General features: G+C 53.5%; 5 protein-coding genes across 5 annotated transcripts; 2 read left to right on the forward strand and 3 right to left on the reverse strand.

Moving 5' to 3' along the window:
• Window positions 1–6,212: 6,212 nt before the first annotated feature.
• On the reverse strand, window positions 6,213–7,949 carry B0T26DRAFT_651480 (asparaginyl-tRNA synthetase-like protein; the record flags this gene model as incomplete). The annotated part of the gene is made up of 3 exons (XM_060438282.1): window positions 6,213–7,397; window positions 7,485–7,602; window positions 7,666–7,949. The coding sequence occupies 3 exons, from the start codon at window positions 7,947–7,949 to the stop codon at window positions 6,213–6,215; spliced, it is 1,587 nt and encodes a 528-aa protein (XP_060294384.1).
• A 2,367-nt stretch (window positions 7,950–10,316) lies between these two features.
• On the forward strand, window positions 10,317–11,444 carry B0T26DRAFT_677444 (uncharacterized protein; the record flags this gene model as incomplete). Its single annotated transcript, XM_060440103.1, has 3 exons — window positions 10,317–10,509; window positions 10,575–10,823; window positions 10,891–11,444. The coding sequence occupies 3 exons, from the start codon at window positions 10,317–10,319 to the stop codon at window positions 11,442–11,444; spliced, it is 996 nt and encodes a 331-aa protein (XP_060294385.1).
• Window positions 11,445–13,799: 2,355 nt separating this feature from the next.
• On the reverse strand, window positions 13,800–14,805 carry B0T26DRAFT_354217 (uncharacterized protein). The gene is made up of 2 exons (XM_060434573.1): window positions 14,425–14,805; window positions 13,800–13,933 (listed from the first exon to the last, which is right to left on the reverse strand). Exons 1-2 carry the CDS (start codon window positions 14,642–14,644, stop codon window positions 13,896–13,898), a joined length of 258 nt encoding a protein of 85 aa, XP_060294386.1. The 5' UTR covers window positions 14,645–14,805; the 3' UTR covers window positions 13,800–13,895.
• A 1,200-nt stretch (window positions 14,806–16,005) lies between these two features.
• B0T26DRAFT_741913 (uncharacterized protein) lies at window positions 16,006–19,283 on the reverse strand (the record flags this gene model as incomplete). Its single annotated transcript, XM_060444034.1, has 4 exons — window positions 16,006–16,092; window positions 16,222–16,831; window positions 16,867–17,413; window positions 17,483–19,283. The coding sequence occupies 4 exons, from the start codon at window positions 19,281–19,283 to the stop codon at window positions 16,006–16,008; spliced, it is 3,045 nt and encodes a 1,014-aa protein (XP_060294387.1).
• A 534-nt stretch (window positions 19,284–19,817) lies between these two features.
• B0T26DRAFT_716277 (beta-lactamase-like protein) lies at window positions 19,818–23,377 on the forward strand. Its single transcript, XM_060442263.1, has 2 exons — window positions 19,818–20,272; window positions 20,395–23,377. Exons 1-2 carry the CDS (start codon window positions 20,127–20,129, stop codon window positions 23,270–23,272), a joined length of 3,024 nt encoding a protein of 1,007 aa, XP_060294388.1. The 5' UTR covers window positions 19,818–20,126; the 3' UTR covers window positions 23,273–23,377.
• Window positions 23,378–27,585: the final 4,208 nt, after the last annotated feature.

Raw genomic sequence — 27,585 nt, forward strand, 5'->3', positions numbered from 1 at the left:
TATCAGCCCTGTGATGAATAAGGCGCCTGTCAGATTTTCGGTTTCCGGTTTTCGCCCCCATGATTTCAGGCATGGGCCGCCGACCCCAACACCGCTTAAGCTTAATTCGGCGGAGCCACTAGCGTTGCCTTTGTCCTTTTCTGGCGCGCAATCCCGCGGGCCTGAGGACATGTTCGCATGCTGATTTGCTCAGCGCCCCACAGTACATACATATTTCCTTGGCGGTGGGGTTTGCATTGTGTTCCATTTTAGGACTCCGTTACTGTTGGTTGGGGCTTGTTTTCACTGCCGACCTTCAAGACCAACAACGTCAACATGGATGGAACCTAAGGAGCGGAGAACATACGCAATAATTAAATGCACGCACACCGCGAACGCAACCTTCCTGAGAGCCAACCCGCGTGCGCCAAAACAGCATTGTTGCTCCTTCAGATTCCAAGGGCGAAATTTATTTTGTTTCCCCTCTTGGCCCCTTCCCTCCATAACCTGGAATGCGGAATTCGTGCGCAAGCAACGGGGCATGGCAAACGTGCGTCGAACCATTTTCATGTTGCCCCGCTTTTCATGGTATAACTTCGGAGTAGGTACCTTACGTAGCGGGGTGTGTCTCATCTGACACAGATGGAAGCAACGGTGGCCGTATTCGCAACAGATTTTCCACGTGGAGACGCACCGCACAAGCACGCACACGCACACGCACACGCACACGCACACAAACGGAGACGGAGCGGGGCAGGCATTATTGTCATTCTTGACATGCGCAGCGTATTCCTTCACGAAATCTGTAGCTTTACGGAGTACCCCCCACTAAAAGATGGTACGGGTCAACAACGTCCTTGGGCAGGAGAGAACGGCGTTCTTGATTCGAGCGGACCGATCGCATGGTCACGCATTTCTTGTCGGGCTAGTACGGGAATTATCACTTACATAGTAGAGAAAAGGAGAATTGTTCTAGGCCGAAATAAATGACCTGATCACCACCAACACCAACGGGACCGAGACTTTATTTGCTGACGCGCGTTCAAATATGGGACCCCTGCACCAAGCGTTTGGCCGAAGCCCCAAATATGGAGAAATGGAGAACAGTGAACCAAAACAAACCGAAGCAACGAACAGAATAGACGTCAATAGCACATAAGGCCTAACCTCATTTCTCTGCAAAAATAAGTCCTCTGTCCGATCACATATATTTACCTTACGGATGTATGCACGCCCCTTACTGCCCGAGTGAGATGCCGTCATGACCACTACCCACCACTCCGTACTATGTACGCACGTCAGGGTCCAAGCTAGCCCAACTAGGCAAGATATATTACCTTGAGCGGATGGTCGTGCCTTAGGAAGCGGACTTGTGGGTTGGTTATCAGGTCGACGGATGGTTCGGCAAAATCGGATCAAAATCGTTAAACTTTGTGTCACAACAACACCCTGCACACCCAACCTTTTGTCGCCCGCCCCTCCAAGAGCTCAAGGCGCTCAAGGCCGCAACCAACCCACTCACACACTCGTTCGCTCTTGATCAAGGCACCCGTCCGAGCCGTCCTCCACCAAGCAATCGTCCCGATTACCTCTTTCCCCTGCAATTAGTCATTCATCCCGTCCCTACCTTGCAGTATGCACCAGCTTTACCTTAAGAATGCCACTGCTACACTTGCCACACCAACCACTCCAGTTCTGGCGCCTCCCCTGTAGGCTTTGTACACTATTAATAATAAGCATGGGTAACCCATCGAGGGTTGATCCTCCTTCGCTAATAACTCCTGTTGTTACCTCCGATAAGATGCGAAGTACTTTGCAGCAAAAGAAAACAGAAAGACAATGCTGGTTGCTGATTGCTGACATGCCTAATGGGGCACTGGTTCCGATTTCCGGTTCCATAACTCCCAGACAGGGAAGGTGTGGCGGCGGTCCTGCGGATGATGATGAGATAACCTTGCAAGTGGAAAAATAGAAGAAATAAAAGAAACATCCCGAGACCCGGCAACCTTAATTTAGTCGTTTTTCCTTGGAGAAGAGACAATAAAAGCCTAGGCGATGGGCATGGGGCAGCACCGAAACCAAAGCCTTGTTGCCAGCCTTGCTCACGTGCACCATGGAAGTTACGAGTATCCCTGAATGTTAGCTCGGGATTTTTTTCTCGAGACGCGAAAGAGCCGAATCGCCTTTCACACGGCTCAACCCTGGAGGCCCCCCTGAGAGAGAAAGATATCTTGAGAGAGAAAGATATTTGAAGGCCCCAATATGAAATCACAAAGCTTCCATTTCTTCCTCTTACAAAAACCCTCCCAGAGCTATTATTACACATGCGCATCCGGTTATACGTATCCGTACTGCACTCACAATCAGTTAGGATTGGATCGTTCCCGGAAATGAGATTCCTAGCGCGTGCACTACTTGCAACACGCCAAGTTGACCGAATGGGCCCCCAAAGTCCGACCTTTCCGAGAGACCACCAGGCTTGTCTGAGAGAAACAATGAGAAGAGCGAGACCAGCCGTCCACCGGCCTGTCCATCCATACCTGGGCTCGGCTAGAATGTATAATAGCTAAATGAATACCTTTGACTACCTCATGGAGCCGCCAACACCAACAAGGCCGAATGGTTAACCTAAACGCGGAACCCAGAGAAGAACCGAGACAATTAAACCACAACAGTCCGTTGGCCACTCGAAGCAAAGTAGCGCTGCAATCGACAACTCTCCCTGGATACGGACGGACTCCGCCGTTGCACCAACTGCCAACGGTAGTAACTCCCGAACCATAATCCGTACAAGACCAAGGGAAGATCCGACAATGCATGTGGTATGTACCCCAGTTCGTGCGTGAAAAGTGAAAAGCCGGGGCAGCGACTTGCCTGCCGCCGCGAGACCTGCTCGGCAGTCGGAGCTATCTGGTAGGTTCGTCATCGCCGACAACCACATGTATGTACATACGTTCTATATACATAGGTAAGGTAGGATGGAGACAACTCGAAGCACTATCTGCACTAATAGCATTATTCGACGAAGTCGGGAGTCGGGAGTTCGGAACAGCAGCCCCTGAAGCGGACGGATCTTTGGCCTGTCAAGCTATGACTGAGCGCCCAGTGTTTTGTTGGTTCATTGGTTTGTTGGTTACAGGACGACTTTAGGCAGAGAACTTGGGCTCCGTAAGGAGTACGGTGTACTCCGTACGCTGTCATAAACGTTCCAGACGGAGAAAGGGGGGAAAAGTGACAGGAAAGAGAACGTAGCCAACAGCCAAACCGGTTAGCCTGCAGCTCGGTTTCGGTTGGTTGTTGAATCATATCGTCATCAGACATCAAACATACAATCATTGCTGTTTCTGGCAAGGCAGCCGCGCCGCTGCTAAAGAGACTCCGCGGTAGGGAACAAAATCAGCCATAACCGAGGCAAGGACGGGGTCGAATGGAAGAAAATGCGCCTCTGCATTTCTAAACTATGACATCTCGAAACTGCGACGGCAAACACTCGCAGACGCGCAGCGACAGGCACAAATACCCCTTTGACTCTACAAGGGCAACATCATACAACAACAACAACAACAACAACAACAACAACAACAACAACAACAACAACAACAACAACAACAACAACAACAACAACAACAACAACAACAACAGTAACAGCAACAACAATAGCAACAACAACACAACGCAGCGAGAGAGCCTCAAAAGAAACGGATATCTTCACTGACCTTCGGGGCCGAGATGAACAGCTAAGGTAGTTTGGTTTCGCGTGTTGGTGGGGGGTTGTCAATATCAAACCTTCCCTCCCTTCGGATCGAAGCGGGGGCGGCAGCAATACGGACAACACTCCAACTCCATCCAAACCAGGGTATTCAGTCCACCCAATATCCAACCGTCAATCGTCATGTATACCCACCGCCTGCAGAGCTACACACGGGAGTAAAAGAGACTAGAATCTTCACCTACAAAGAGACGGATAGATAGATAAAGTACGGTAGATTGACTGACTTAATTGCCCGCTTCTGCCCGCCCTTGGCGTGGGTGACCTACCGACGCGAGAGCGCCACCCGAGTCCCCCAGGTCTGGATAAGGTTGCCGTGGTTGTGTCTTCCCCTATCTGCGGGAGGGAACTCACCCGGCATATATCGTCGTCATATGATTAACTCGTAATATACAGCGGGCAGGTACCCAACGGAGAAGGGGGGGGGGGTGTTTGCGGTTAGTTTTGCCATGTTTCTTCTTGTCTTTCTCTCCATTGGCCGGCGGCATCAATCCCGGTCCCGATCCCGGTTACAGCTGCTGTTACTGTTGCTGCCAACCGTCCGTTGTAAACGGAAGGTAGTGGCGAACAGAAACATCCGACCGTACCTAAGGTAGGTAGGTAGGCACTTACCCACCTAGCCATGCTTTGCTACACACTCGCTCGATAAGATGTGGTCACACTCAAAACGAACTCGACCCAAAAGTCTGAGGGGGAAAGAGAGAGAGCGACTGCGCTGCTCATCTTGGAAACCCCCCGAGGGAGGACTGAATAGCCCAAAGGCATGGAGGAAATAATCGAAATGTGACGCACGATAGCATTCATTGCCAAACGTGTTGGCAAATGCAAGGTTACAATGAGACCGGAAAAGAGAGTGTCGGATTACCTCTTGTTCCCTTTTTTAGAGGGTGGGGGCGGGGGACGTATTAACCAGGCCGCTCGTTTTATACCTCGTCAGGCAGACACTTATGACTGAGCTGGCTCGGACTCAAGATGCCCGTTCAGGCAACTGAGGAAGGGAAGCGGTCTTCTTCTCAAGGGAGGCACAATCCTCCGGAGAAAAGACCAAACCCGTCCTTGTGTATTTAAACCATCAGCATGAAACGACGGATGTGAAGAGGGAGGCTACCGGCAATGGGGGTTTCTAATATCACAACAATTATCCTTATCCAGAATATCGATATTCCATTGGCTGCAACCTCAACACCCTAGCCGCTGCTGTGCCCAGACAAGGTAGCTTGAGAAGATAATCGAACATTGACGCCCCATATACCATGGGAACGCGGCGTCCTTTATGAGAACGGACAGCTTGAAAAAGAGGATCAACCTTCAAGTATCCCAAGAAGATTGAGAGTGACAACTGCGGACAGGTTTTGTAATAGGCGACGGCATGATAGCTGCTTGGAAGACAGCCTGTGTGATTACCTGTTAATGTTACCGCATCCATAAGAGGTGATAACTACCTTGTACCAATGCGCCATTACTCAAAATCCGAATTCGTGTCTAGGCTCTATGGCTCCGAACTTGAAGAGGATATGCATCGCAGAAGAAGCTGGGTCCAACACAGACCAGAATGAGTTATAAGTTGGGGCCAGGCTGGAAGTGAACAGCGAAATGAAAGATGCAGACTGGATTCTGGAATTGGAGTGACTAGAGGCAATACTCGCGGTCGCGAGAACGAAGAGTTTTCTCAGCAGGGGAGACGCGAAACCACTTCTTTCTGTAAAGCACAATGCGAGGTTAGCTTTCTTCTCTTCAAGAGCACGACTGCAACTGACTAACGTTGAAGAGTTGGCTGTCTTGGTCGCGAATACGAACGACGTGTCATATGAGGTGACACGTTTGGCCCTTGGCCCAGTCATAAAAGACGATTGCAAATGCTGTGGATTTGGACATGTTTGGAGAATCTGTTATACACATTTTGAATGGTATCAAGACTGAGAGTCCAAATACAGGGGGAGGCATCGCAAACCATCGCCCGCAACCTGCAGCCTTTGGCTCTCTTACGCAGGCTAGCAGTTGAGCTGCGAGGCAAGTGGGTTGTTTGTAAATTCGTTGGTGTTGTGTGTTATGTGGAGAATGATGGTGGACTTCCAGAGCTTGTGATGATGCGGTATGCGTGTAGCCGATCTTAATATCTTGACTCGCAAGGTCGCAGTCCGCTCTGTTCTTCATACACGCCCTAGGTATATAAGGCCGTAAGGTGGCTGTGGTCGCACAGAACAGATTGGCCGCGGGCATAGTGTCAAATCTGTCACATTCGTGCCCGATCTCACGCCTTAGCGTGCGGAGAATAGCGAGGGCGACTGCATTACGTACGGCTGTTTAAGAATGGCTGCGAGATTCGCTAAGGATGAACTGCGACAGTATCCTCGGCCAAGCACTCCAAGCTAGGAAAGCCTTGACGAGCACGGCATAAAAGGTTGCACGAGAACGCCACAAGCACCAGGTCTGGGACAATTCATCTCGCGCGAGACTCGCTTGCTCAACAGTCGCATCGGCCAAACCAACGTGGGAAGGCGGCAATGTCTCGTATCGTAGAGACACCAGATAAGTAGGCAAGAAGCCGATCGAAGCCAACACCGAAGCCGCCATGAGGAGGGCACCCCCATCGACGCAGGTTAACATACCAGTCGAGGTCGCCGTCAGACCTGGGGCCAGCATTTCCTGTCGCATCTAGTGCTGGCGCTGCGAACCCTTGACGCTTCATTGCATCAACGAGTGGCATCAAGCGATGCTCGCGCATGGATCCGCCAGCGATTTCGCACAGCTCGGGTACCAACAAATCGAAGCATTCGACAGTAGGACCGGGAGAAGATGTATCGGAGCCGGATTCAGCGGAAGCTAAATCTGGCCGAGCCGCGCGCATGTAGAAAGCTTTGATATCACGAGGATAATCGGTGACGAAGACGGGCGTTTGGCTGCCTCCAACAGTCTCGGCGAGATATTTCTCATGTTCGGCGCCTAGGCCCACACCCCAGATCGGTTTTTGGGAGAACATGTCTGCATTCTCCTGTAACAAAGCAACAGCCTCCGTATACGTTATCCGGGGCCAGGTCGGTCGCATGAAACCTTCCCAGCGTCGCCTGACGATGTCAACCGGGGCAAGATCGGAACCGGTCTGGCTCGGTCTGGAGAGAAGTTGTTGTACGGTAGACGAACCAAAAAGATCGGTGCTCAAAGACCGCAGCATAAGTTCGGCAAAGTCCATGATGCTCCCAAGGTCGTCGACAAAACTCATTTCGGCCTCGAGCATGTAGAACTCGCTGAGATGGCGAGATGAATCACTCCTCTCGGCGCGGAACACTGGTGAAAGTGTCCAAACATGGCCGACAGACTGCGCTAAAGCCTCGAGATGGAGCTGTGTCGAGACAGTCAGATACTTCTTGGAACGGAAAAACGGGGGTTCTGGGATAGACTGGTTGGGAGCGCTGGAGCCTTTGGTGGCCGGCTCCAAGGTAAAGACCTCCCCGGCTCCTTCACAGTCGGATGATGTGATGATGGGTGGGTGTGTCTGTGTGAAGGCTTGACTGGCGAAGAAGTGAGTCAAGGACGCGATAGCATCAGAGCGCATCCTTAACAAGGTGGCATTGATAGGAGTTCTCGGCCGCAAGTGCGGCATGGTGCGGAGGAACTCGGACGTGTGATACTTCTTTTGGACGGGGAAAGTCTGGGACACTAGTCAGCCGCTGGAAAGGTGCTTTGGTCTAGCGTTCTCGATCTGCGGCAAGGAGAGCAGGAAAAGAAACAGGCATACCTTGGCATCCGAGGGACCAACAATCTCGACACTGCTGGTGTGCAGCTCATGGGTCTGGCCAGTGCCAGGCGATGGCAGCCAGGAGCCAGTGAGCCGGACGGCCGCGCCGATGGTCAGGCTGCAGAGACCGGGTCAGTACTTGAAATAGCCGAGACACGCAGGTCAGAGCAGTTGCGCGCACCCTTCGCCTTGGTCAATTGGCACGACGGCTTGTAGAGGCGGGAGCGAGGACCCGTCTCCGAGCGAGACAAAGCGATGCCCCTTCATCGAGCGGACCGAGCGGACGTAGCCATTGACGACGACACCAGCAGCCTCGCCCACGGGCCTCCATTGGAGAAGCTGGGCAATGGAGCGATTTGCATCTTGAGAAAGACAGCGGCGACTTGGAGTGGCTGAAAAATCTCCGACGGCGACTCGCCTGGATGACTGGCAAGCACGTCCCAGGACGGCGAGCCGTATCGCCATCACAACACAGGACGATGGCCAGAGAAGACACGCCTTCAGGCGGGACTCCCACAAAAAAAAGCAATCAACGAGGTAGTTGGAACGGCCAACGCAGTCAGACAGACGTAGGTAATTGCGGCCAGCTTATAGAGGGAGAGTAGGTAAGCTGCTGCAAAACAAGGTTATATCGGTGCAGTTGTCGCGTCCAAGTGTGGAATGATTTGCCCGTTGCGATTGTAGGGCTAATCGCCAGGAAAGAAGTTCGAAGCTTGACCAACGCGACACGACACGCCTAGCTTGAGCTTAGGAGCTGGGGTTCGCGAAAATTTGGGTACCTTGGCTCACTAGCGCAATAGCGCGTAAAGGTACCGATACGAATGTAGCTTACGTTACCTTCATAAACCTATGAATCAGCCCAATGGAGACGATACATTGAATAAACCGAACAACCATGGTTTATCGAGTGCGGATACCCACCAGGTACCGCCCACTCCGTTAGTCGCACCACCAACACCAACTCGATGACCACCGACCCGGGCGCTGGGTCTGCTCAAGATAGCATGTATGGTTTCTCGGGTAGGCTGTCCGTCCGAGGTGACGGGAGCTGGGTAAGCCCGGAAGACACGAGTACCTGTGGACGGGTGTTAGATCCATCAAGGTTCAAGTTTCAATCTAACTCGTCCGATCTGAAGGAAATTGAATTGATCCGGACTCACACGCACGCAACTGACCGAAGTCAACGCAAGCGCCATTCTTGAGACTGAGGATTGCCTCAATTGGATGGGAGCGGACACTGGTCGGCACCTGCCATCCGCGTCGCACTTGCACCTGCCAGGGGATGTAATTAAGGGACACCAGGCTCGCGCGTAGCACACCGCACTCACCCTACCTCGGCAGGTTCTCTGCACGCCTTACCTTACCTATGAAGGGTAATAACCTGGAAACAGCCTCGCGACTTCCTTCCTTTGCCGTGCTTTGGCGGGATGTGTAATGAGGAAGTTACGATGGGAGATGAGCGAGCAGCCCGGTTCCGGGTATGGTCATTCAGCTGCGCACTAGTAGGTGGCCGGCAACACTGCACACGCACTAATAATACCTGGAAGGGGAGAGGAAAAGAGAGATAATGAAAAAAAAGGAAGGAAAAAAAGATGGACAGACAAGGCAAGCCCACCAGCCCACACCTACCCGGTACCTAAGCTTCGAGCTTGGCCAAGGAAGTCGATTCCATTCCCGCAATGCACTCTTGCCGATCATGGCAACAACCCCTCACTGCTAACCCTGCCCGGTCAAGCAGGTGCGAGCACATCCGTCACACAATTTGGACTCTCTCTCGACATTAGGCCAGCTCTTCAGCCTCGGGGGAGACTTTCTCGGTACTCAGACTAGATGCACCACTTCCTAGTCAACCCAGCTTGACTGGCATCACCGCTATGTTATCCTCACCGGCTTCGTTCGCGCGGCCCACACGGCCAGCCCCCCCACCCGCTCGAGAGCCCATCCGAGTCGACCCATCCCGTTCAGTGACTACGGGGGTGTCTTGGACTTGGTTACATGTCTTGTCCTCATTGGTCTTCGCGGCAGGCCCAGTCGAGTGAGTGAGGTGGCTCGTTTATCGGTATTGGCGCCTGCGTTATTGGTTTCAACAGGATGCCGTCGACGGCTCGAACACCTGCCCGGCTTCACTTTGGCTTCTCCCACCCTACCTACCACTTACCTCCGTGCATGCAAAGCACAGCTTGGGCTAGATGCCATGGGGCACGAGCCCCGCGAGGTCACCCATGGGTGTCTTACTGCCAGTCCCGAGAGGCGCAGGAATACCAGATTGACTCACGATGGCGCATGTGCTGGGCACACAGCAGCACCTTGTAATCACACATAGTCTCGGGAGTCGGCTTCGGCGTCTTCTTTTGTTTGGGTACGGAGTGTCTTCTGCGGGCTGTCGAGTTAACAAGCGAGCCCGGTGTCCATGGTCCCGAACCCAACTTGTGCGCCAGGGGCGTCGTGAGGTGTTCATTCCACTGGCGTTCTGACAGTTGCCTGGTACTTCGGACACCTGCCATCATCACCGCCAGCAGCATGGCATCTACGAGCAAACTTCTGGCCGTCCTTGTTACAATATGAAACAGAAGCTGGTTGCCCAGGCCCTCGCTCTCTGTCTTGTTGGGTATATATACCTACCACCTCTCCAACTATTCCTCCATGAACCCGTATTCTCCCACCCAAGCCGCTCTCCAGAGCAACAACAAAGACCTCACGTAGCCCCTGAACCTCTGACACACCAGAAGATTCGCCGCCAGCCACCACCAGAACCAATCCTCCTCGTGCCCTTTTTCCCACACTGCAGAGGTGCCGCCCCCGTTGCCATTCCTGTCTTTACTCCCCGCAGCAATGCCTTCAGGAAGCTCCCGGCTGTCCAAGCCCAAGCCTCAGGAGATCGCCTCCGAGACCAAGAGGCATTGGATTCCAACTATTAGAGACCAGTACGCGCACATATGGAAGACATACTCGTACATTTACCTTGATCCACTGAGACAGCTCAATTTTGTCGAGAAGCCGATCAATCTCTCGCCTCCCCAGTTCTGTGAGTACCGTTCTCTTCTCCTACACCCTGAATGCTGGCGGCGTCTGACACATGTTCTTGGCTAGATGTATATACGGGAGATCCGGTGGACTGGGCATTGGACTGGGCAAAGACAATCAACCGCCAGATCCCCTTTATTTGTCCGGCCAACGACAAGCGTCCCGGGGGAGACTGGGAGACGGGCGTTGCCGGCTACGAGGAACGATTGTGCCGGCGTAGCACCCTCTCCGCGACCATGGCAACTCCTGCACCCGATCAGGATGGGGCGCATTATCCCATCCCCGACAGCGGTGCTCTCGTGTCGAGTGATGTTGGTCCGTTCTCCTTCCTTTCCAATCAAGCTGTATAGTATGACTTTCACCTGACACTTATTTGATCCAGTGGTTTTCCGCGGCCCCCACGACAAATATGACATGCTCCCATTTGACCAGTGGCATGCACTCCCGGTCGTATCAATGACTCCGGCGCGCCGGCCAAAGCTGACCCAGAATGGTACGAAGTACTCGTTCGCCAACGAACGGGCCATGGTCATGGATAAGCTACGGGCTGCCCTTCGCATCTGTGTTTACAACGATTTTAGCAGCGTCGTGGTCGGCGACTTTGGCCTCGGCAACTATCGCAATCCGCCTCTAGAGCTCGCCGAAATCTGGCGGGAAGTCATGCTCTACGATCCCGACCTCCGCGGGCGGCTTGCCTCTGTGGCCTTTGTGTTCGAAGACCCCAGACAGAGCACCGTACAACTAATCCTGGATGACCTCCAAAAGAAGGCAAAAGGAAAGCCCCCAGGAGCCTCGTCGAGCGCGAGCTCCTCGTCTACTGCTGTTGCTCCGACGGACTTTCAGATCTTCTCCCAAGTCTTTGACAACGAGGAGATTAGGAGGTTCCTCGGGCAGCCAGACGCGAGGTACGGCCTAAACAACCTCCTGGCCGAATAAATTATTACCCATTCACTCCTCCTGGAGCTGGGCGTCGGCATTCGCCCCAAAATCTGCTACGGAATATGCCGTCCTGAGCGCTTTCTTTGCCTTTTTCCCCTAAACCATTTTCTGTTTCTTCCCGAGGCGTATATTCTATGGAGTCTTGGATTTCAGTCCTGAGACATATCGTGCACCAGGAGCCTTTCTGTTTAAATCGCTTATTCTTAAACTTTGTCTATACAGCCTGGCAGATTGGCTTGGCTACAAGAGAGGCTTGGATCTGGGGGTTGGGAGGAGGCGCTTTGGTTTTAGTAGCCTTTGCCCATATCATAGTCACCTCTTTCTTCGACACCTTCCAGCAAGAGAGACGGATAAGCTGTGGGTTGTCCGTCTGTGAGTATCAATCGTAATACACTGCACTCATCTCTTACGCTTGAGCTCCCGTGTTCCAGACTGGCCCTCTCAAAAAAGCCATTCATTGTCAGCCACAGGAGAACATACATCGCTGAATTTCCTGAACCCTTTTCTGCCAAACCCATGCTTGTTAAAACGTCACCCACTAGAAGGACGTCACCCGTGATCCGACATGGCAACTCAAAGGCTGTGATTTCACAGACAAGGCTTGGCTTTAGGGTGGCGGGCCGAGAGTAGTCGGCTACTGGGGGACCCTCCTGCCGATTCGGCCAGCACTGCGACGTTCAAGACATCACGGTTCAGCTATTGGCTGCCATCAACATGTGGCTGCAGGAGCGTCGTTGTGGTCTTTCACACGGCTTAAGGCTGAGGCAACCCAACCACCAATTTGTTGCCCCACCGGCCCTTAGAGACGGCCCTTCCTCGCATGGTTCATCCGACGTTTGTACCGTCTGGTTCCACATGGGACGAGTGCCGACATTACAAGCTGAATACACAGTACAGTACGGATCTCTCTCTCTTACTGTGGTGTCCGAAGAGTCTCGCGGTTTCAACCAGAACCAGTGATAGGCTCGCCCAGCCCTTCCCGCATTTCACGAGCAATCCAGCTCCCAAATCAGACTGTCGGGCTATGGGCACTAACGGGACATGCACCCTGGGAGCACGAGGCAGCGGAGAGAAGAAAAGAAAACAATGAGCGCTAATGAGTGGCGAGTAAAATGTCGCACTGGGAGGAAGGAAGAGACATGCATACTTCTATTTTGTTTTTCTTGACCACACCGGCCGCGCTTGTTTTTCGCCTGGCTGGTGATTGGTTATGCGTACCGTCATTATCACGCCATGACTGCGTTGATTCGCACTTCCTGTTCAAGCCGACAACGTTCGCATCTGTACTTGTCGGCGTGCTTGCGTTCGGTGGCGGCCCGGCTGTCGTCGCTATACGTCGTCTACCTGCTTTTGCGGCAGGTGGGTAAGTTCCAATTCAGCTAGCCTGGTTAGCTGAATGGAGCGTACATGCATATCTGCGGATAGTGTGTTGGATGGGATGATTGGATTTGCCCGGACTCGCATCCGCGAGCTTCCCGTATGACAATCGAGGCAAAGTGAGAAAAAATAGGAGGGAGAGAGGCATCGCTAGGATTGGCAAATGCCATCCAACCCCCCGGCCCGGGTTCCCCCGTGCCTGTCAAAACCCTGGCTGGTTCCCTCTGGTATGCAAGATGAGGCTACTGTCCGAGCCGGATAATGCAATGGAGCGGGTCGGAGCAGGCCAGCGACAGACTAGCTATGCCTGCAGGCCACGAAAAGGGGAGGGGAGGAAGGGAAGCAAACTTTACCGCATGACATGGAAGCACAAGACAGCGATATCTTGCCAAATTGGTATGCATGTACATACGAAGCACCTTGCTCCTCTCCTTCTTTGCTTATTTTCAGGTGGTTCCAATGAGCGAAACCGGGGAACCAACCCACCACCGGAGTCATTGAGGCGAATCCAAAAGTTGGAAACTTGACGCTCGACGGCCTCATTGTGGCCTCGATAGTCCCACCGTGTGCCGTACCTACCCCATTCATTCAAAGGTCCCGCTCTGTTCCTCCCATGTCTGTCATGCTGCTTCTTGCTGCAGGCCATCTCGCGGGAATCCCCGTTCCCCGCCTTGTTGAGACGTAGACACCGCGCATAGTTAGTTGCGTCTTTTTCTCCGCGACACTTGGCTGTGCTCGGCTGCCTGCTCAGCAAATTGGCCCAGAAAGTTGACTCGACTTGCTGATCGGTCGAGCCGCCCGCAAAAAGATCGCCGACTACGACCCTCTCTGCCTCATACGTATACCTGCTGATCACCTCCCACTCTCCCCACCCACCCATGTCCTTGTTTGTCTGTTGTGCATTGTCCCACTAAAACAGAGATACAGTAGCACAGTATCATGACCACCCCACCACCACCGACAGGCCGGTCTCCCAGCAAAGGAGTGGACACAAGGTTTGAGATCAAGTCCCACAGATCGAGGACTAGCGTGTATTACGCCAGCCAGGCCGGGTTGGTAACTGACAGACAGCTACACAAGCCACGCGCACGGTAGGACACAATCTCTCCCTAGAGACACACACGTCAGATAGAACGAGCATAGAGCATAGAAACATCCAGCCCATGTTTTGGTATCTGCTGGCCATACCGAAGTTCGACACTGCTGCCATGCCCGGATATATAGAGCGCAGGTTCGTCTCCTCACGCCTTAGTTACTTCCCTTGGAGGAGAGGAAAATAGCGGAGCTCTCAGACTTATGTATGTGTGTGTCTGAAGCAACCCGACAAACATGCCCCATCCCCAGCCGGCTTCCCCTCTTCCGGCCCCCGTCAAGAAACAGCCACATGCATAGTTGCCCCGTAATGAGCCGAACTGTTATTTTTTTGCGACGAACGGCTTAAAGGAGAGAGTATGCCATGATAGTCCGTAATGCTGCCATCATAGCCAATGTTGGACGCTCGTCTCTCTGTCTGTTCTTTTCCAGACCCGCAGGCATACGGCTGTGCACTGGCACCGGATATACAATGTGTTATGTATATCAACTTGAATGATCTACGCACTTTTTCTGCGCAGTGTATTGGCGTACCGGAGGCGAGCAAGTATGCGAACGAGCGATCGTGTGTACGTGTGCACGCGCGTGTGCTTGGAGAGAGCTGGAGTTGACCTGCTCCCGTTTGTTGGGTTTGTACGCACGTAGTAATGTGTAGCACATACAATACATGCACACAACAATAGGGCAGGCAAGGGAGTAGGCGGTAGCAAATGTAGCTTACGAGCCATGCATGCGGGGGGTCGTGCGAGTGTGTGTGGGAACTTCTACTCGCTTGCTATAGCAATAAACGGGGTTAGCTTTGTCTCTCGGCGTCCACTCGCTCCGGCAAACAACAAGCACAGCCCGAGACAAACAAGAAGTCCGCGAGAAGGGTGCATTTGTGGACCTTGCTGCCCGTCTCCCTCTATGGGAGATGGTGTGTAAAGCAATTAGTTCTAGACCGGGTTCAACGAGAGCCAGGACCGGCGATGAGCGGCTTTTCACAAGGCGAAGAGAAGAAAGAACAAGATGCAGCACGTAGTCTCAATCCTGGTGGCACGGTTCATGTGCTCTAAGACAACGGGAAGCTGGGATTTTGAGAACCCGTTTCCCGAGTCGACGGCACGCAACTGGGCGCCATACCACACACTAGTGGGAGTCTAGGATATACCCAGGTTTGTATGAAGTTACTTTTAGAGTACCCGGACTCTGGAGTGGGAGAGGGAGGTGGGGCGAGGGGGGGGGATTGAACCAAAAAGATGAGAAACGGGAACATTTGGTCTGACCTGTCAGTTTCCCAAGTCTCCATTTTCTTCCCCAATTTCCTTTCAATTGTGCGATACGCCGCATGGAAGGCGGAGCTCATTTCCATGAGCCGCCGAAGCCCACGTGAAAGATTCTAACAAAAGCAAAGGGTAAGGCAGCTGGCGGGTGCATGTGGTCTCAGCCGGAACTGAGACTGACAGATACAAACCGCAACTCACCGACACGCACGAGACAGAAAAGAAGAAAAAGAGGACGCCGCCTCGAGACTGCCAGGTTGCCTCACATATCAAGCAAAGTGAAGCAAGAAGAGCCGCTGGCAAAAGCTAAGTGGAGAGAAGGAAGGAGAGAAGAGAGAGAGAGCATAGAGAGAGGGCCAAAAGTCTATGCATGTCTCTGGACGAGACCCTTGGCCTGATTGGCGGTCATCATGCGTTCGCCACCTAAGTCACACACACCCCCAGAAAGTCGAGCCTATAGAGACCTGAGATTTGACCGGTGAATGGTACGCATGATAAAAGGCCTCTCCGAGCTGCAAGGAGAAGCAGAGACAAGAGAAACTGAGCGTTTTCGGTTTGTTGCGGAGAGGGAACAGGGCGCTGACCACTGAACTGCTAGCCGACTTTGCGAGTCGAATGAAGCCCTGGGGGTCACCGGTCGTCAGGTTCAGATATTGACCGCTCGAAATTGCTATACGTATATCGACTGACCTAGAACAGAGAAGATAACCCACAGCCCAGGCAGCAAGGCAGAGAGAAATGGGGGGGGACATCTTAGTCAAAGGAATAGGATATAACAACATCATTCAATTTGCACTACTTGGGCCGTCGGACCGGCAGATAAGATCCTACCAGTATGATGGCCTGAGGCCGGTGAATTGAGATAACGATGATACCGAATCGCTTGTCTCTTCCTTCTTCCGGTGGCCACCCAGCTTGAGCGTGTGTGTGGTTAGCGGATGGGAAAACTCAAGAAAATACGTAGATATGAGAGGGGAGGTGAGGTGAGGAAGGAGTGGACAAAGACCACGAAGACGACGAAAAGAGGAGTTATCGTTGCTTACCTCTAATTGTACCGCCTTGTGAATATGCACCAGCCAGTCCACATACGACTGCGCCTCATTATTCCTGTCCTCAACCAGCATACGAGCAAATTCGTACTCGGCGCCGTCTATACCTTGCCTCGCTAGCTGTATCGTCAGGCCCTTGGAGCCGCGCATCGTCCTCAAGAACTCAACAATGTTGCGCACCTGGGCGTTTAGGTGGGTTTGCAGAACAGGGAGGTTCGATGTGTAGGCATCAAGGCTCTGCAGGCTAGTCTTGTCCTCCCCAAACAGGTCTGCAATCAGGTTGGGAGACGTCTGCGCATGGAACCACAAGAGGCACTGCTGGCCGTTGTCTACAAGATAGACGCCACCCGGCTCTACCCGACTGAAGGACGTCCGGATGGAAGGCGGCATTTTCAGATGGCCCGTCTTCTCATCCGGGAAGCCGTCATCGGGCTCCAGGTTGTGGACGGGAATCATTCGCGGGTACAGGTAAAGACTCAGCTCAAGGGCGCCCATTGACCTAATTAGCCGCAATTCATGCACTCTCCGGTCCGTCGTCTCATTTCCACCCTTGAAAGCGCGGGACTTGATCATCGAGAGCATGTACATCGAGAATTCCTTGAGTCTTTCGGGCATCACGAGCTGCCCGGGGGGTGAGACTGCGAGAGAAAGTTTCTGCGATATCCAGCAAGAACATCAATTGTCTTCTCCGTCAGACCGAGGCGAATGTCTTTTAGATTGCTTGACGTTGTTGAGAGTTTGGTGGCCGCTTCCTTGGCTAGGATGGTGTAAACCGCATCCTGGTCAATGAACTTAAGAGTGTCCTTGGCATTCTCACTAACGCCGGCAAGGACGTTGCAACACCTTACCCTGCGCTGACCAGAAGCCGTCGTATAAAGCAACGCAGCCTGAAAGTGGGCGTCAAGCTTCGAGTCGAGTTTTCCGTCGTAGCCAAAGGAAACAGCCAAGGCCTTATCTGCATCAATGACCCCGATCTCGAGGTCTGCTCCAAAGGTGTGCTGAATGAAGTTGCCGTGATAAGCCGACACCTGCAGCCCGTTTGAGCATCTGACCTTCATCAGAGCCTGGTAACCGGTCTCGCGAGTAACGGCATGCTTGATCTCGAGAGACAATCGCGTGTTGTCCCGTGGGGCGATAAAGTTGGGATAGTAGAAGGTCTCTCCACCCGTAGTGGACGAAACATGGCCTGGCCCGAGTCAGTCAGCATATGGACAGAAACAAACAGGAGCATGTCAGCAGGGGGGGGGAGACTTACCGACAGTGGCAATGTCAAGATAGCCCCCGGACGGCGCCGCCATGAAGAAGTCGACACCGGCACCGATGGAAACCATCTTTTCGGCTATCTTCCTCCATGCGGGGTGCTCAGTGGTGAACAGTTTCTTGTCGGGCTCTCCGCCGGGATGCTTGCCATCGTCTCGCAGAAACAAGCGGCCAGGCCCCCAAGTAGACAGTGCAGAAACTGAGCAGAAGATCTTGCCGCCGGTCTTCTCAAGGGCAGCGAAGGCCGAATTAAGCGTGGAGAGGAGTGCAGGCTCGGGGTTCTTGAAGTTGGAGAACATTTGCGGGAGTCGAGTCAACAGGGCCGAGATGACGGCTTTTGCCTCATATGGATCCACAAACAGGCCTTCACTGAGCGGCACAAATGGATCTTCAATGTCGGGCATAATCATCATCTGGGCCTGCTCGAGCGCCGGGCTCACGTTGTAGAAATGAACTTCCTTGTCGAAGGTGACGAACCCAACTTTTGCACCGGCAGGAATTCTCCGCTTAGGCTCGCCGTTATCATCCTTCTCCTCGTCCTGAGCGCCGCCGTAGAGAGCGGCTAGAATACCCTCGCAAAAGGACTCCAGAAACCCCTTGTTGAAGGACTCTTGGGTGACATCAATCACGAAGAGGTAACGCATGCCGACCGGTTCCTTGGTCCAGTACTCTTTGGGCACCACGAACTCGACGGTTCCCCGTGTCAGCTCGGGCCGCTGATCACGGTCGACGCGGACGCCTTGTGGGCTGGTAGCACAAAAATATTCGGGAGGGGTATCATTGGCGTAGTTGCAGAGGTTGCAAACGAACTTGTTGCCGCCAGAACGAAACATCATAAACGGGTTTATGTAGGCCCTGCACCTGTGACACCTCGGAGGCCCGACATCGCCAAAGTCTAGAACGGGAATCGCCAGCTCGCCGGCCTGAAGAGGCGCCAGAGGCTGTAGTAGCAGGCCCAGAGGCAAGGCCGTGCTGCGCAGACCCTCGGCCGTGGCGGGGAGGTTGTTGAGGGTGAGACGGGCAAACTTGGGCGAGGCATTGCCCGAGTCAATGGCGACAAACGAAACAGTGGCCGGAGGTGGCACGAGCCGCTCAAAGGTTGGATACACGTTGGAGAGAAAGTATTGCTGCACGGAGTCGCGGGATATGGGCACGCTGGGCATCTCGTCCGGGGACACCTTAGTCTGGCCCGACGCCGGAACGACTGTGGGCGACGGCACCGCCTCCCCAAGGCCGCTCCTCGTGGCGAACTCGGCAGTTGAGGCAACGGGTGGGTTGAAGTATGAGTTCACGGGCGCCGGAAACTGGTTCATCTGGGGAGTTATGCCAGCCAGCGAGGGGTCCGCATTCAAGTAGGCCGTCACCGGGGTGTCTGCGGGGGGCATGCCATTGAACGGCTGTGATGAGCCTGCCGGGGCATCGACGGTATGGTATGCGTGGCGGTCCTTCTTCTTTCTCCTTGCCGTGCCCGTATAAGGATCGGCGCCAAGCGATATGCCGCCCATCTGCGCGGCCAAGGCACTGTCGTCGGGAGACATGGAGGCGGCGTGCAGGTGCGGTTGTGGCTGTGGCTGACCTTGGAGGTAGTCGCCGTGGGCTTGAGGAGGCGCGTGGGTGCTAACAAACTGCTGCTGCCCGGGAGGCGCATTGTTGTAGGCGGCGGCTTGCTGCTGGTAAGGGTTTGTGGCGACTGGAGGCTGGAACTGGGGAGGAGCTGGCTGGGAGGTGCGGTTGGGGTTATTTGGGTCAACGTTTTCGCCCCGGCCCAGGGCGTGGTACATGGAGTAGTCTGCCATCTTGCTGCTGGCTTCGCTTCGTTGTTATTGCGGCTCTGCAGTCCCAGCTGCGCTTCTCGGAAGGATTGGGGGGGAGAGGGGTTGTTGACAATCGAACGTCACTGTTGGAAGGACGAGAGAGTCTGGTGCTTATTGTCTGTTTGTCATTCACAGCGGCCAATGCTCGCCAGAGTCGCCAGGAGACCGTCACCGAGGACTCTGTGCGTGTGGGTTGTTGTAGTTCATAACGAGAAACCCTCAAGACTAGAAGCTCTGGGTTAGGTCTGCGTTGGGTAAAGTGGCCTCAATCGCCCCGTCTCGCAGCTAAGGTGGGTTCGAGTTGCTTGCCGTCGCGGGTTGAGCTGTCCTTTTTTCGGCTCTCACGTTAACAGACTAGAAATAGAAGCTGCAGGGGTAACTGCTGTCCTCCCCAGCCTTGGCGCTGCACGGCACTGGGCACGATTTCGTTCCGGAGTTTAACCAGACATAGACCCGCCCAACGGGAGACCTAAGCTCTGCCAGTGGCTACCGCCTTTTGAGCTTCAAGAGCCAGCGCGAGCCGCAACGCGAACCTTTAATAAGTACTATACTGTGTATTTCGGCCTGCGAATGAACCCACCCTATCTACCACGGCATCCCACAACGAGAATTGAAGACAGCTGCGGCCACTCTTGCCAAAACATAGTCACAAACTCGGCACTGCTCAGACAGAACAACTTCTTGTGCTTGCGCGCGGAATACACAGTGACGTCTGCCCGTCTCTGGAGGATGCGCCAAGCCAGGTAGGGTCGTTGCGACGAACGAGAAGCAAAAATAATCGAGAGAGCCGAAAGAGTTGGAAGAAGCGAAAGCCAACCCACAGCCATGTTCACTTTTTGCCCGCTGCAAGGCGCCCTCTCCGAGTCGACGGCGTCGCAATCCCTGCTCGAGCTTGATGGAGGCGTCAAGGTGCTGATCGACGTCGGTTGGGACGAAACCTTTGATACGGAGAAACTCAAAGAATTGGAAAAGTACGTATGGCTTCTGTATGGCTTTTGCACGAAGGAGCCCGTCTCGCTCAATCCAACAATCTCAACCAAGCCCAAGTCCCGAGAGTCACGCTTTGCAGTCTGCTGACACTGTCTTGCGACAGACAAATTCCCACTCTCTCCCTCATCCTCCTTACGCACGCGACGGTACCTCACCTTGCAGCCTACGCGCACTGCTGCAAGCACTTTCCCCTCTTCACGCGCATCCCCGTCTACGCTACGCGGCCCGTCATAGATCTCGGTCGCACCTTGACACAAGACCTCTACGCCTCCACTCCGCTTGCTGCCACCACCATCCCATCCACATCGCTAGCCGAGGTATCGTACGCCTATCCGCAGGCCTCGCCTGCCGACCACACCTTTCTGTTGCAGGCCCCGACCTCCGAAGAGATTGCTCGCTATTTCTCTCTAATCCAGCCCCTCAAATATTCGCAGCCTCACCAGCCGTTACCTTCGCCCTTCTCCCCTCCGCTCAATGGCCTCACCATCACAGCCTACAACTCGGGGCATACACTCGGAGGAACTATTTGGCACATACAGCACGGCCTCGAATCTATTGTCTACGCAGTCGACTGGAACCAGGCGCGTGAAAACGTCTTCTCCGGCGCCGCCTGGCTGGGCGGCGGTCACAACAGTGGCGGCGGCACCGAGGTGATTGAGCAGCTGCGCAAGCCAACCGCACTCGTCTGCAGTAGTCGCACACCAGAGACGACACTGGCGCGAAGCCGGCGCGACGAGCAGCTCCTGGAATCCATCAAGCTATGCATCGCTCGTGGCGGAACAGTTCTCATCCCCGTTGACTCGAGCGCCAGGGTCCTTGAGCTTGCCTACTTCCTCGAACACGCTTGGAGGGCCGAGGCTAGCAAGGGAAATGATGTCATCAAGGCCACGAAGCTGTACCTCGCCGGGCGCAGTATTGGAAGCACCATGAGAAACGCGAGGAGCATGTTGGAGTGGATGGACGACAGCATCGTCCGAGAGTTTGAAGCCGTCGCCGACGAGTCGCGGAGAGACAACCGCGGCGCGGATCACGGCAGGGGCAAGGATGGCGCAGGGCCTTTTGACTTCAAATACCTGCGGGTTCTAGAACGCAAAGCCCAGATTGAGCGCGTGCTGCAGCTAGCAGTTGACGACGCCGAACCGAAGCCCAAAGTTATCCTTGCAACCGATTCAAGCATAGAATGGGGATTCTCGAAGGGGATTCTGAAAGCAATCGCAGGCGATGCGAGAAATCTCGTAGTTCTGACCGAGAAACCAAGTCTTGGCACAGGCAGCAAATCCTCTCTCGCTCGCACGCTTTGGGAATGGTGGAAGGAGAGGCGGGATGGCGTTGCTATAGAGCAAACAAGCGGCAGCGACACTTTCGAACAGGTTTACGGTGGTGGACGAACGTTGGAGGTAATCGGTGCCGGGAAGCAGGCCCTTGAAGGGGGCGAGCTGACCGTCTACCAGCAGTGGCTAGCGACACAGCGTCAGCTGCAGGCAACTCTCCAAGGAGGCGCTGCCACAATACTGGAAGCCTCGGCTGATGTTCTTGACGATGCCTCGTCGGAATCATCGTCGGATTCCGAAGGGTCTCAGATAGAAAAGCAGGGTAAAGCTTTGAACGTCTCGACGACCCTGGGACAAGCTAGCCGTAAAAAGGTCGTCTTATCGGACGAAGGCCTTGGCGTTAACATTATGATCAAAAAGAAGGGCGTACACGACTTCGACATCCGTGGAAAGAAAGGGAAAGACCGCATGTTTCCTATTGTGATACGGAGAAAACGGAATGACGAATTTGGAGAGCTGATACGCCCTGAAGACTACCTCCGAGCCGAAGAGCGAGAAGATGCCGATGGTCCCGAAACCGCAGGTACTGGCCAGGCTGGAAACCGGCAACAGGAAGACGGCCTAGGCAAGAAACGCAAGTGGGATGATGTCGGCACAGGGCCCACCAAAGGATTCTCTAGGCCTAACAAACGTCCCCAACTTACTCGAGCCATATCGGCTGACGAGCCCGACGCGGCGGCGCTCGCACACGGTCCAGCCGGGGATGAGCTCGATAACCTGGAAGACGAAGAGGAAGTTATTCTCGGCCCGTCCAAACTCGTCTTGACAACAGACCTCATTACGGTCCGGCTGCGCATTGCTTTCGTCGACTTTAGCGGTCTGCATGACAAGCGCAGCTTGAACATGTTGATACCGCTGATCCAGCCGCGCAAGCTTGTTCTCGTAGCCGGCGGTGAAGAAGAGACGCTCACACTTGCCGCCGACTGCAGGAAGCTTCTCACAGCGAAACTCGGCACCACTAGCGACGGTCACGCCGTAGAAGTCCTGACCCCGGCCGTTGGTGCCACTGTCGACGCCTCAGTCGACACCAATGCCTGGGTCGTCAAGCTGGCTGATCCTTTCATCAAACGCCTCAGGTGGCAGAACGTGCGCGGGCTCGGCATTGTGACCGTGACGGGGTTGCTGCTGCCTGGCGGCGAAATTGCCCTTACTGATGTCAACCACGACGAGGACACAGCGAACAAGCGCCCCAGAATTGAAGGAGGTACCGATGACTCAACAGAAGTGCCGGAACCGATCACTACCACCTCCGCCGACAGTAAGGCACTGGTCACCAAGGTCATTTCTAGCGCGGCGATGGCTGCTGTCATCCCGGTCTTGGATGTGCTCCCAACGAACATGGCATCAGCGACGCGCGCAGGCGCCCAGCCCCTTCATGTTGGCGACCTGCGCCTCGCTGACTTGCGTCGTGCGATGCTCAATGCTGGCTATAAAGCCGAGTTCCGCGGTGAGGGGACCCTGCTGATCGACGAGATAGTCGTGGTGCGCAAGACATCTACGGGTCGCGTAGAGCTTGAGAGCGCCGGCCTGTTTGGCAGCGACATGTTAATGATACCAACAGCGGCAGCAACAGCAATGGGAGGGGGGAGTACGTTTTACGCCGTAAGGAAAAAGATATACGAAGGGCTAGCAATAGTCGCAGGCGCTTAATGGTTACGATGGAGCTTCTGTAACCTATTGCATAGCAATGTATACTATGAAAGAGCTTTACTAACTTATAAATTTTTTTTTTTAAAAAAAAAAAAAGAGTAATAGAATTTCTATTCGCGATCCTTCAGTAACTTAACAGAGTTAAATATTTTCTACTAATTACGTTATAACTACTCGCAAGCCCGAGAGTTGCTAGCATATGTGAGGGCCTGGCCTTCCAGACCTCCCAGACGCTCTGACTAATCAGACGCCAGTCGGGTGGATCCACCCGACTGACCAATGGAAGCCCGACCAGAGCCCCACCTTGAGACACCCTGGAAGAATCTCGCGAGGGGAGACTTTTGAGCTTCTTTTCCCTTTTCCCTTTAGTTTAGAATCTTCGTCAATAGCGCCCAAATAGAGGAGTTCCGCCCTCATTCCAAGCCGGCCGTGACAGCATAACTAAACGCTAGATTGGCGTGTTGGTTGATGTAGTGCGTCGCGCGAGCCGACTAAAGCGTGGATTAATATGTGTATGCTAGATTAGGGAGACGACGCGAAAGAGCGATGAAGCTTGTTAAAATCTTACTACCTGTTTTCTATCTTAACGCTCCAGCTGAAAGTATTACAAACCACTCGACTGTTAGGGTCGTCTGTCTGTAAGGGAGCACGGGCTCCACAGAATGCTGGGGTTGGTAATTATGAAGATAGAACAAAGGGCAAGCTGTTACGATCCTGGTTCAGGCTCGCAGGAGGCTGCACGGAGCCTCCCGTTATTGGCTGACGCCAGGAAGTGGGGTATTTCCCCGCTTCCCTCGAGTGCAGCCAATAACGAGGCGGTCAGTACGATCAGTATGGTCAGGGCGATCAGTGAGAGAACTGACCGCACTGAGCACACTGACCACACTGATCACCCAGGACCAACGCTCTGATTGGTCCGCCTTAGATAGATATATACGACGACCGTAGCCACGGTCTTAGATAGTTCTTGCTTGGTTCTTCAAGCAAGCAATACACATTCGCTGCACTCATACATTTTGAGTGGCATTCCGATTTGACTGTATTACCCGTGCGATAGGAGCTTGCCCTTTGTTCTATCTTCATAATTACCAACCCCAGCAATCTGTGGAGCCCGTGCTCCCTTACAGACAGACGACCCTAACAGTCGAGTGGTTTGTAATAGGTAAGACTTCATTCAACCTGGTGTCACGAATCCCTGTGGATTCCCTGTGGTTATGCACAAAGGTGGGGCATGCACTTTTTGGCGCGGGCCAATCAGGAGCGTTCCAGGGTTCCGAGCTCTGGAGCTCGGGGACGCGGGACAGGTCCGGTCGGGCGGTGACCCGGACGCGGAACCACGGGACAACGGAACCACTGTTATTGGTTACGTAGATAGATATATACGAAGATCGTGTCCACGGTCTTAGATAGTTCTTGCTTGGTTCTTCAAGCAAGCAATACACATTCACTGCACTCATATACTTTGAGTGGCATTCCGATTTGACTGTATTACCCGTGCGATAGGAGCTTGCCCTTTGTTCTATCTTCATAATTACCAACCCCAGCATCCTGTGGAGCCCGTGCTCCCTTACAGACAGACGACCCTAACAGTCGAGTGGTTTGTAATACCTGGCCCTTGCAAAGGAAGGGGGCGAGGGCCACTGTTTATATACATGCTCAGGGGCTCAGTCCTGCGTGTGACGGCCCGCCCTACGCAGTAGGGATGTCAATGGTTGAAGGCAGTAACGAATGTGGATTTAAAGCTAAAGAAGAGAAAGGAATCTATCGCCAGGTCCGCGCAGGGCGCGGAGAAATAGGTAGTGGTGCTCAGTGCGCACAGGCCACACCCTAAGCACAATGCAGCCAATAGAATCAATTCTGTCACATGAGCCCTGTGGCGACCGTGACACTGCGTGTGCTTGTGAAAGCTTATGGATTGTGGCGCCGTAGTGCGGCTTAGTGGCTTGTGCCAACGGGCAGTGGCGGCCAGTTGGTGCTCTTTCCTTACACATACGTACCGTACTAGGTAAGCTATCGAATAGGCTACCACGTATACCGGCTTAACCTCGGCGAGGCCGAAAGGGGCAGGAATAGTCCCCGTCTTTGGAGATGGCTAAAGGCGAGAGATGGGGGCCGCTTTGCCGTACAGTACTGAGCGACAAGTACTGCCATCGGACGTATCGGGTCGGATAAGTCTGGGTGAGCTTTCAGCCCCAAGCACAGGGCGTATCCTTCAAACTCCACGGGCCCACACATGATACGGACGTGTCGGGCTGCGGCCACTCCTTGAAGCACCTGCAAACAGCTTTATTAGTGACTCTGGTTGATCAGCTTAGAGGTTTGCAGGCCTTACCCAGATGCGCTGAAACCACGGTCGAGCAAGGAGGTTGCTAACTGCCGCCGGGCTCAAACTTTTGCCGGAGGGGTTCTTAGACTCGTCGACTAGAGCACATATGCTTTGAGCGTGTCCTGATCCTCCACTTCAGCTTCCCCAAGCCAAACAATGACACGGCTGGCTTTGGAATAGATCTCTGCCATAGACTGGGCTTGTTGTGCTTGCTCATTTATATTTTCTTGGTCGATGCAGACCGCATTGGCCCATGACTCGTCCAATGAGGCGATATCGAAGTCGTAATAGTGCGGCGCGGAGGTTTGCTGTGATAGGCAAGTAACAGTCGCCTATGGAAATAGAATAGGGCTTGGCCAAGCCGCCCCAACAGTAGGACAAAGCCTCGTATAAATCTGCTCTTTCCCAGGTCTCCTGAATAGGATATTCGAAGAGCTGGCAGCGTATGAGATCTACGTTCCCTCTGTGTGGCATCAAATGAAGCAAGCGAATGTTTCCAGGTGGCAACGGCGACTACTTGTACTTCTTGCCCAGGCTGTCGCTATTCTCGGAAAAGACCGGCTGTTGGTTTGTAGGTTCGGTTGCCGAAAGCTCGGCTCGAGGGTCCACAGGCACAGATGGAGCCGGGGGTTGATGATCGGTGTCTCTCATAGCAACATTGGCCGGTGTCGGATTCGCATCAGCGACAGAGTGATCGGGAGAAGCATATGGCTCTGGAGCGGTGACGGAAGACATCTCGGCCTGTGTTTTACGTCACTATTCGAACGATCGGTATTTTCTGGAATTGTAAGCTTCCAGGATGCTTGCGACCTGCGTCTGACTCCACATACCTGCGTGTTGTGCGGTAGATGGAGCCCGCAAGGTAGTAGCTTGAATGCCCCTTGGTGTTTTAAATGCCGTCCAAACGATCTGCAGTTCGCGGCTGTTAGACTAGACGTAATCGCGACAGCTAGGTGGTCTTCCCAGTCGAGCTTAAATGCCCCGCTAGACCACGGTCCACACTCGGACCGTCCTCAATACGTTATACCCAAACCTTCACACTCTATCCACTCGTTCACTGCACACGAAATTGGCTAATTGCCAGTGCTGTAGACCAGGCTCTCCCTCGCAGAAGCCAATTATGTGTATTTTTTCAATATAGTCGTGCAATACGGAGTAACTTTTTTGTCAATTGAACGAGTGGTACGGCATGTAAGTGCTGACACGTGCCCTGCCCAGTCTCTTTCTAGGGGTAAGCCTGCAAAAGTGGGGCCCTTCAAGGACAGAGCCCAATAAAACGTGGGGGGGTCTGGTCATCGAAAGCTGTAACCAAAGGTGGGTCCCAGCTTGATCGACGTATACTGGGCGCGACAACTAGCGCTACGGATGCGTAAGCACTAGAGCCCACTATAAGCTACAATTTCATTTATCTCAATATTCTGGCATCCTTTTGCAATCTGGTGCCCTAACGGTGGTAGGTGTTCTATCACGTCGTCATAACTCCCACCCAGCCTATCATGTACGATGTCCTCGTGCTCTAACTGGGTTATAATCGTCGCTCTCATTTAGCACGTTTGTCAATTCCTTCCCTTGGTTCAAAATTTAATTAATGTCCTTAACACGAGAGTGATAGCTTTTGCCATACCTGTCAGTCATCATAAAAAAACATTTGCGCCGAGTCGTTTTTTCAGTGTCAGTTGTGGAACAAACATTCAAGCCGTTGCTAGCATACAGTGAACTCGATATATTAGTTGGTCTTGTATCTATTCGGTCATGATCTCTTTGATCAAGCGCATCTCGTATAAGACAGCAAACTATTGATTGCCGCCTCCGTGACTGAAGTCGTCAGTTGTCGCAACAAGTCGGCGTTGTGTCTTTGCTCGTTCTTGGCGTGTATTTAGAAGTCTGTTAAGATGCACCACTGTAGCAAGAGACTAAGTAATTGATGGGCAGGTTGTGAGAGACGCGTATATGTATTGGCGAACTTGCAGGTCAATGCCACTGGCAG

The sequence above is a fragment of the Lasiosphaeria miniovina genome (assembly GCF_030549165.1).
Source record: "Lasiosphaeria miniovina strain SMH2392-1A chromosome Unknown B0T26scaffold_5, whole genome shotgun sequence".
Lineage (NCBI taxonomy): Eukaryota > Fungi > Ascomycota > Sordariomycetes > Sordariales > Lasiosphaeriaceae > Lasiosphaeria > Lasiosphaeria miniovina.

What these genes read in the sequence shown, in the direction of transcription:
- B0T26DRAFT_354217 (XM_060434573.1), bottom strand. Translation starts at nt 14,644, where the DNA reads ATGGCTCGTAAGCTACATTTGCTACCGCCTACTCCCTTGCCTGCCCTA. An exon ending in CAATACACTGCGCAGAAAAA is followed by an intron (nt 13,934 to 14,424) that starts GTGCGTAGATCA and finishes GTGTGTCTCTAG; the next exon opens with GGAGAGATTGTGTCCTACCG.
- B0T26DRAFT_716277 (XM_060442263.1), top strand. Translation starts at nt 20,127, where the DNA reads ATGTTCACTTTTTGCCCGCTGCAAGGCGCCCTCTCCGAGTCGACGGCG. An exon ending in AAACTCAAAGAATTGGAAAA is followed by an intron (nt 20,273 to 20,394) that starts GTACGTATGGCT and finishes GTCTTGCGACAG; the next exon opens with ACAAATTCCCACTCTCTCCC.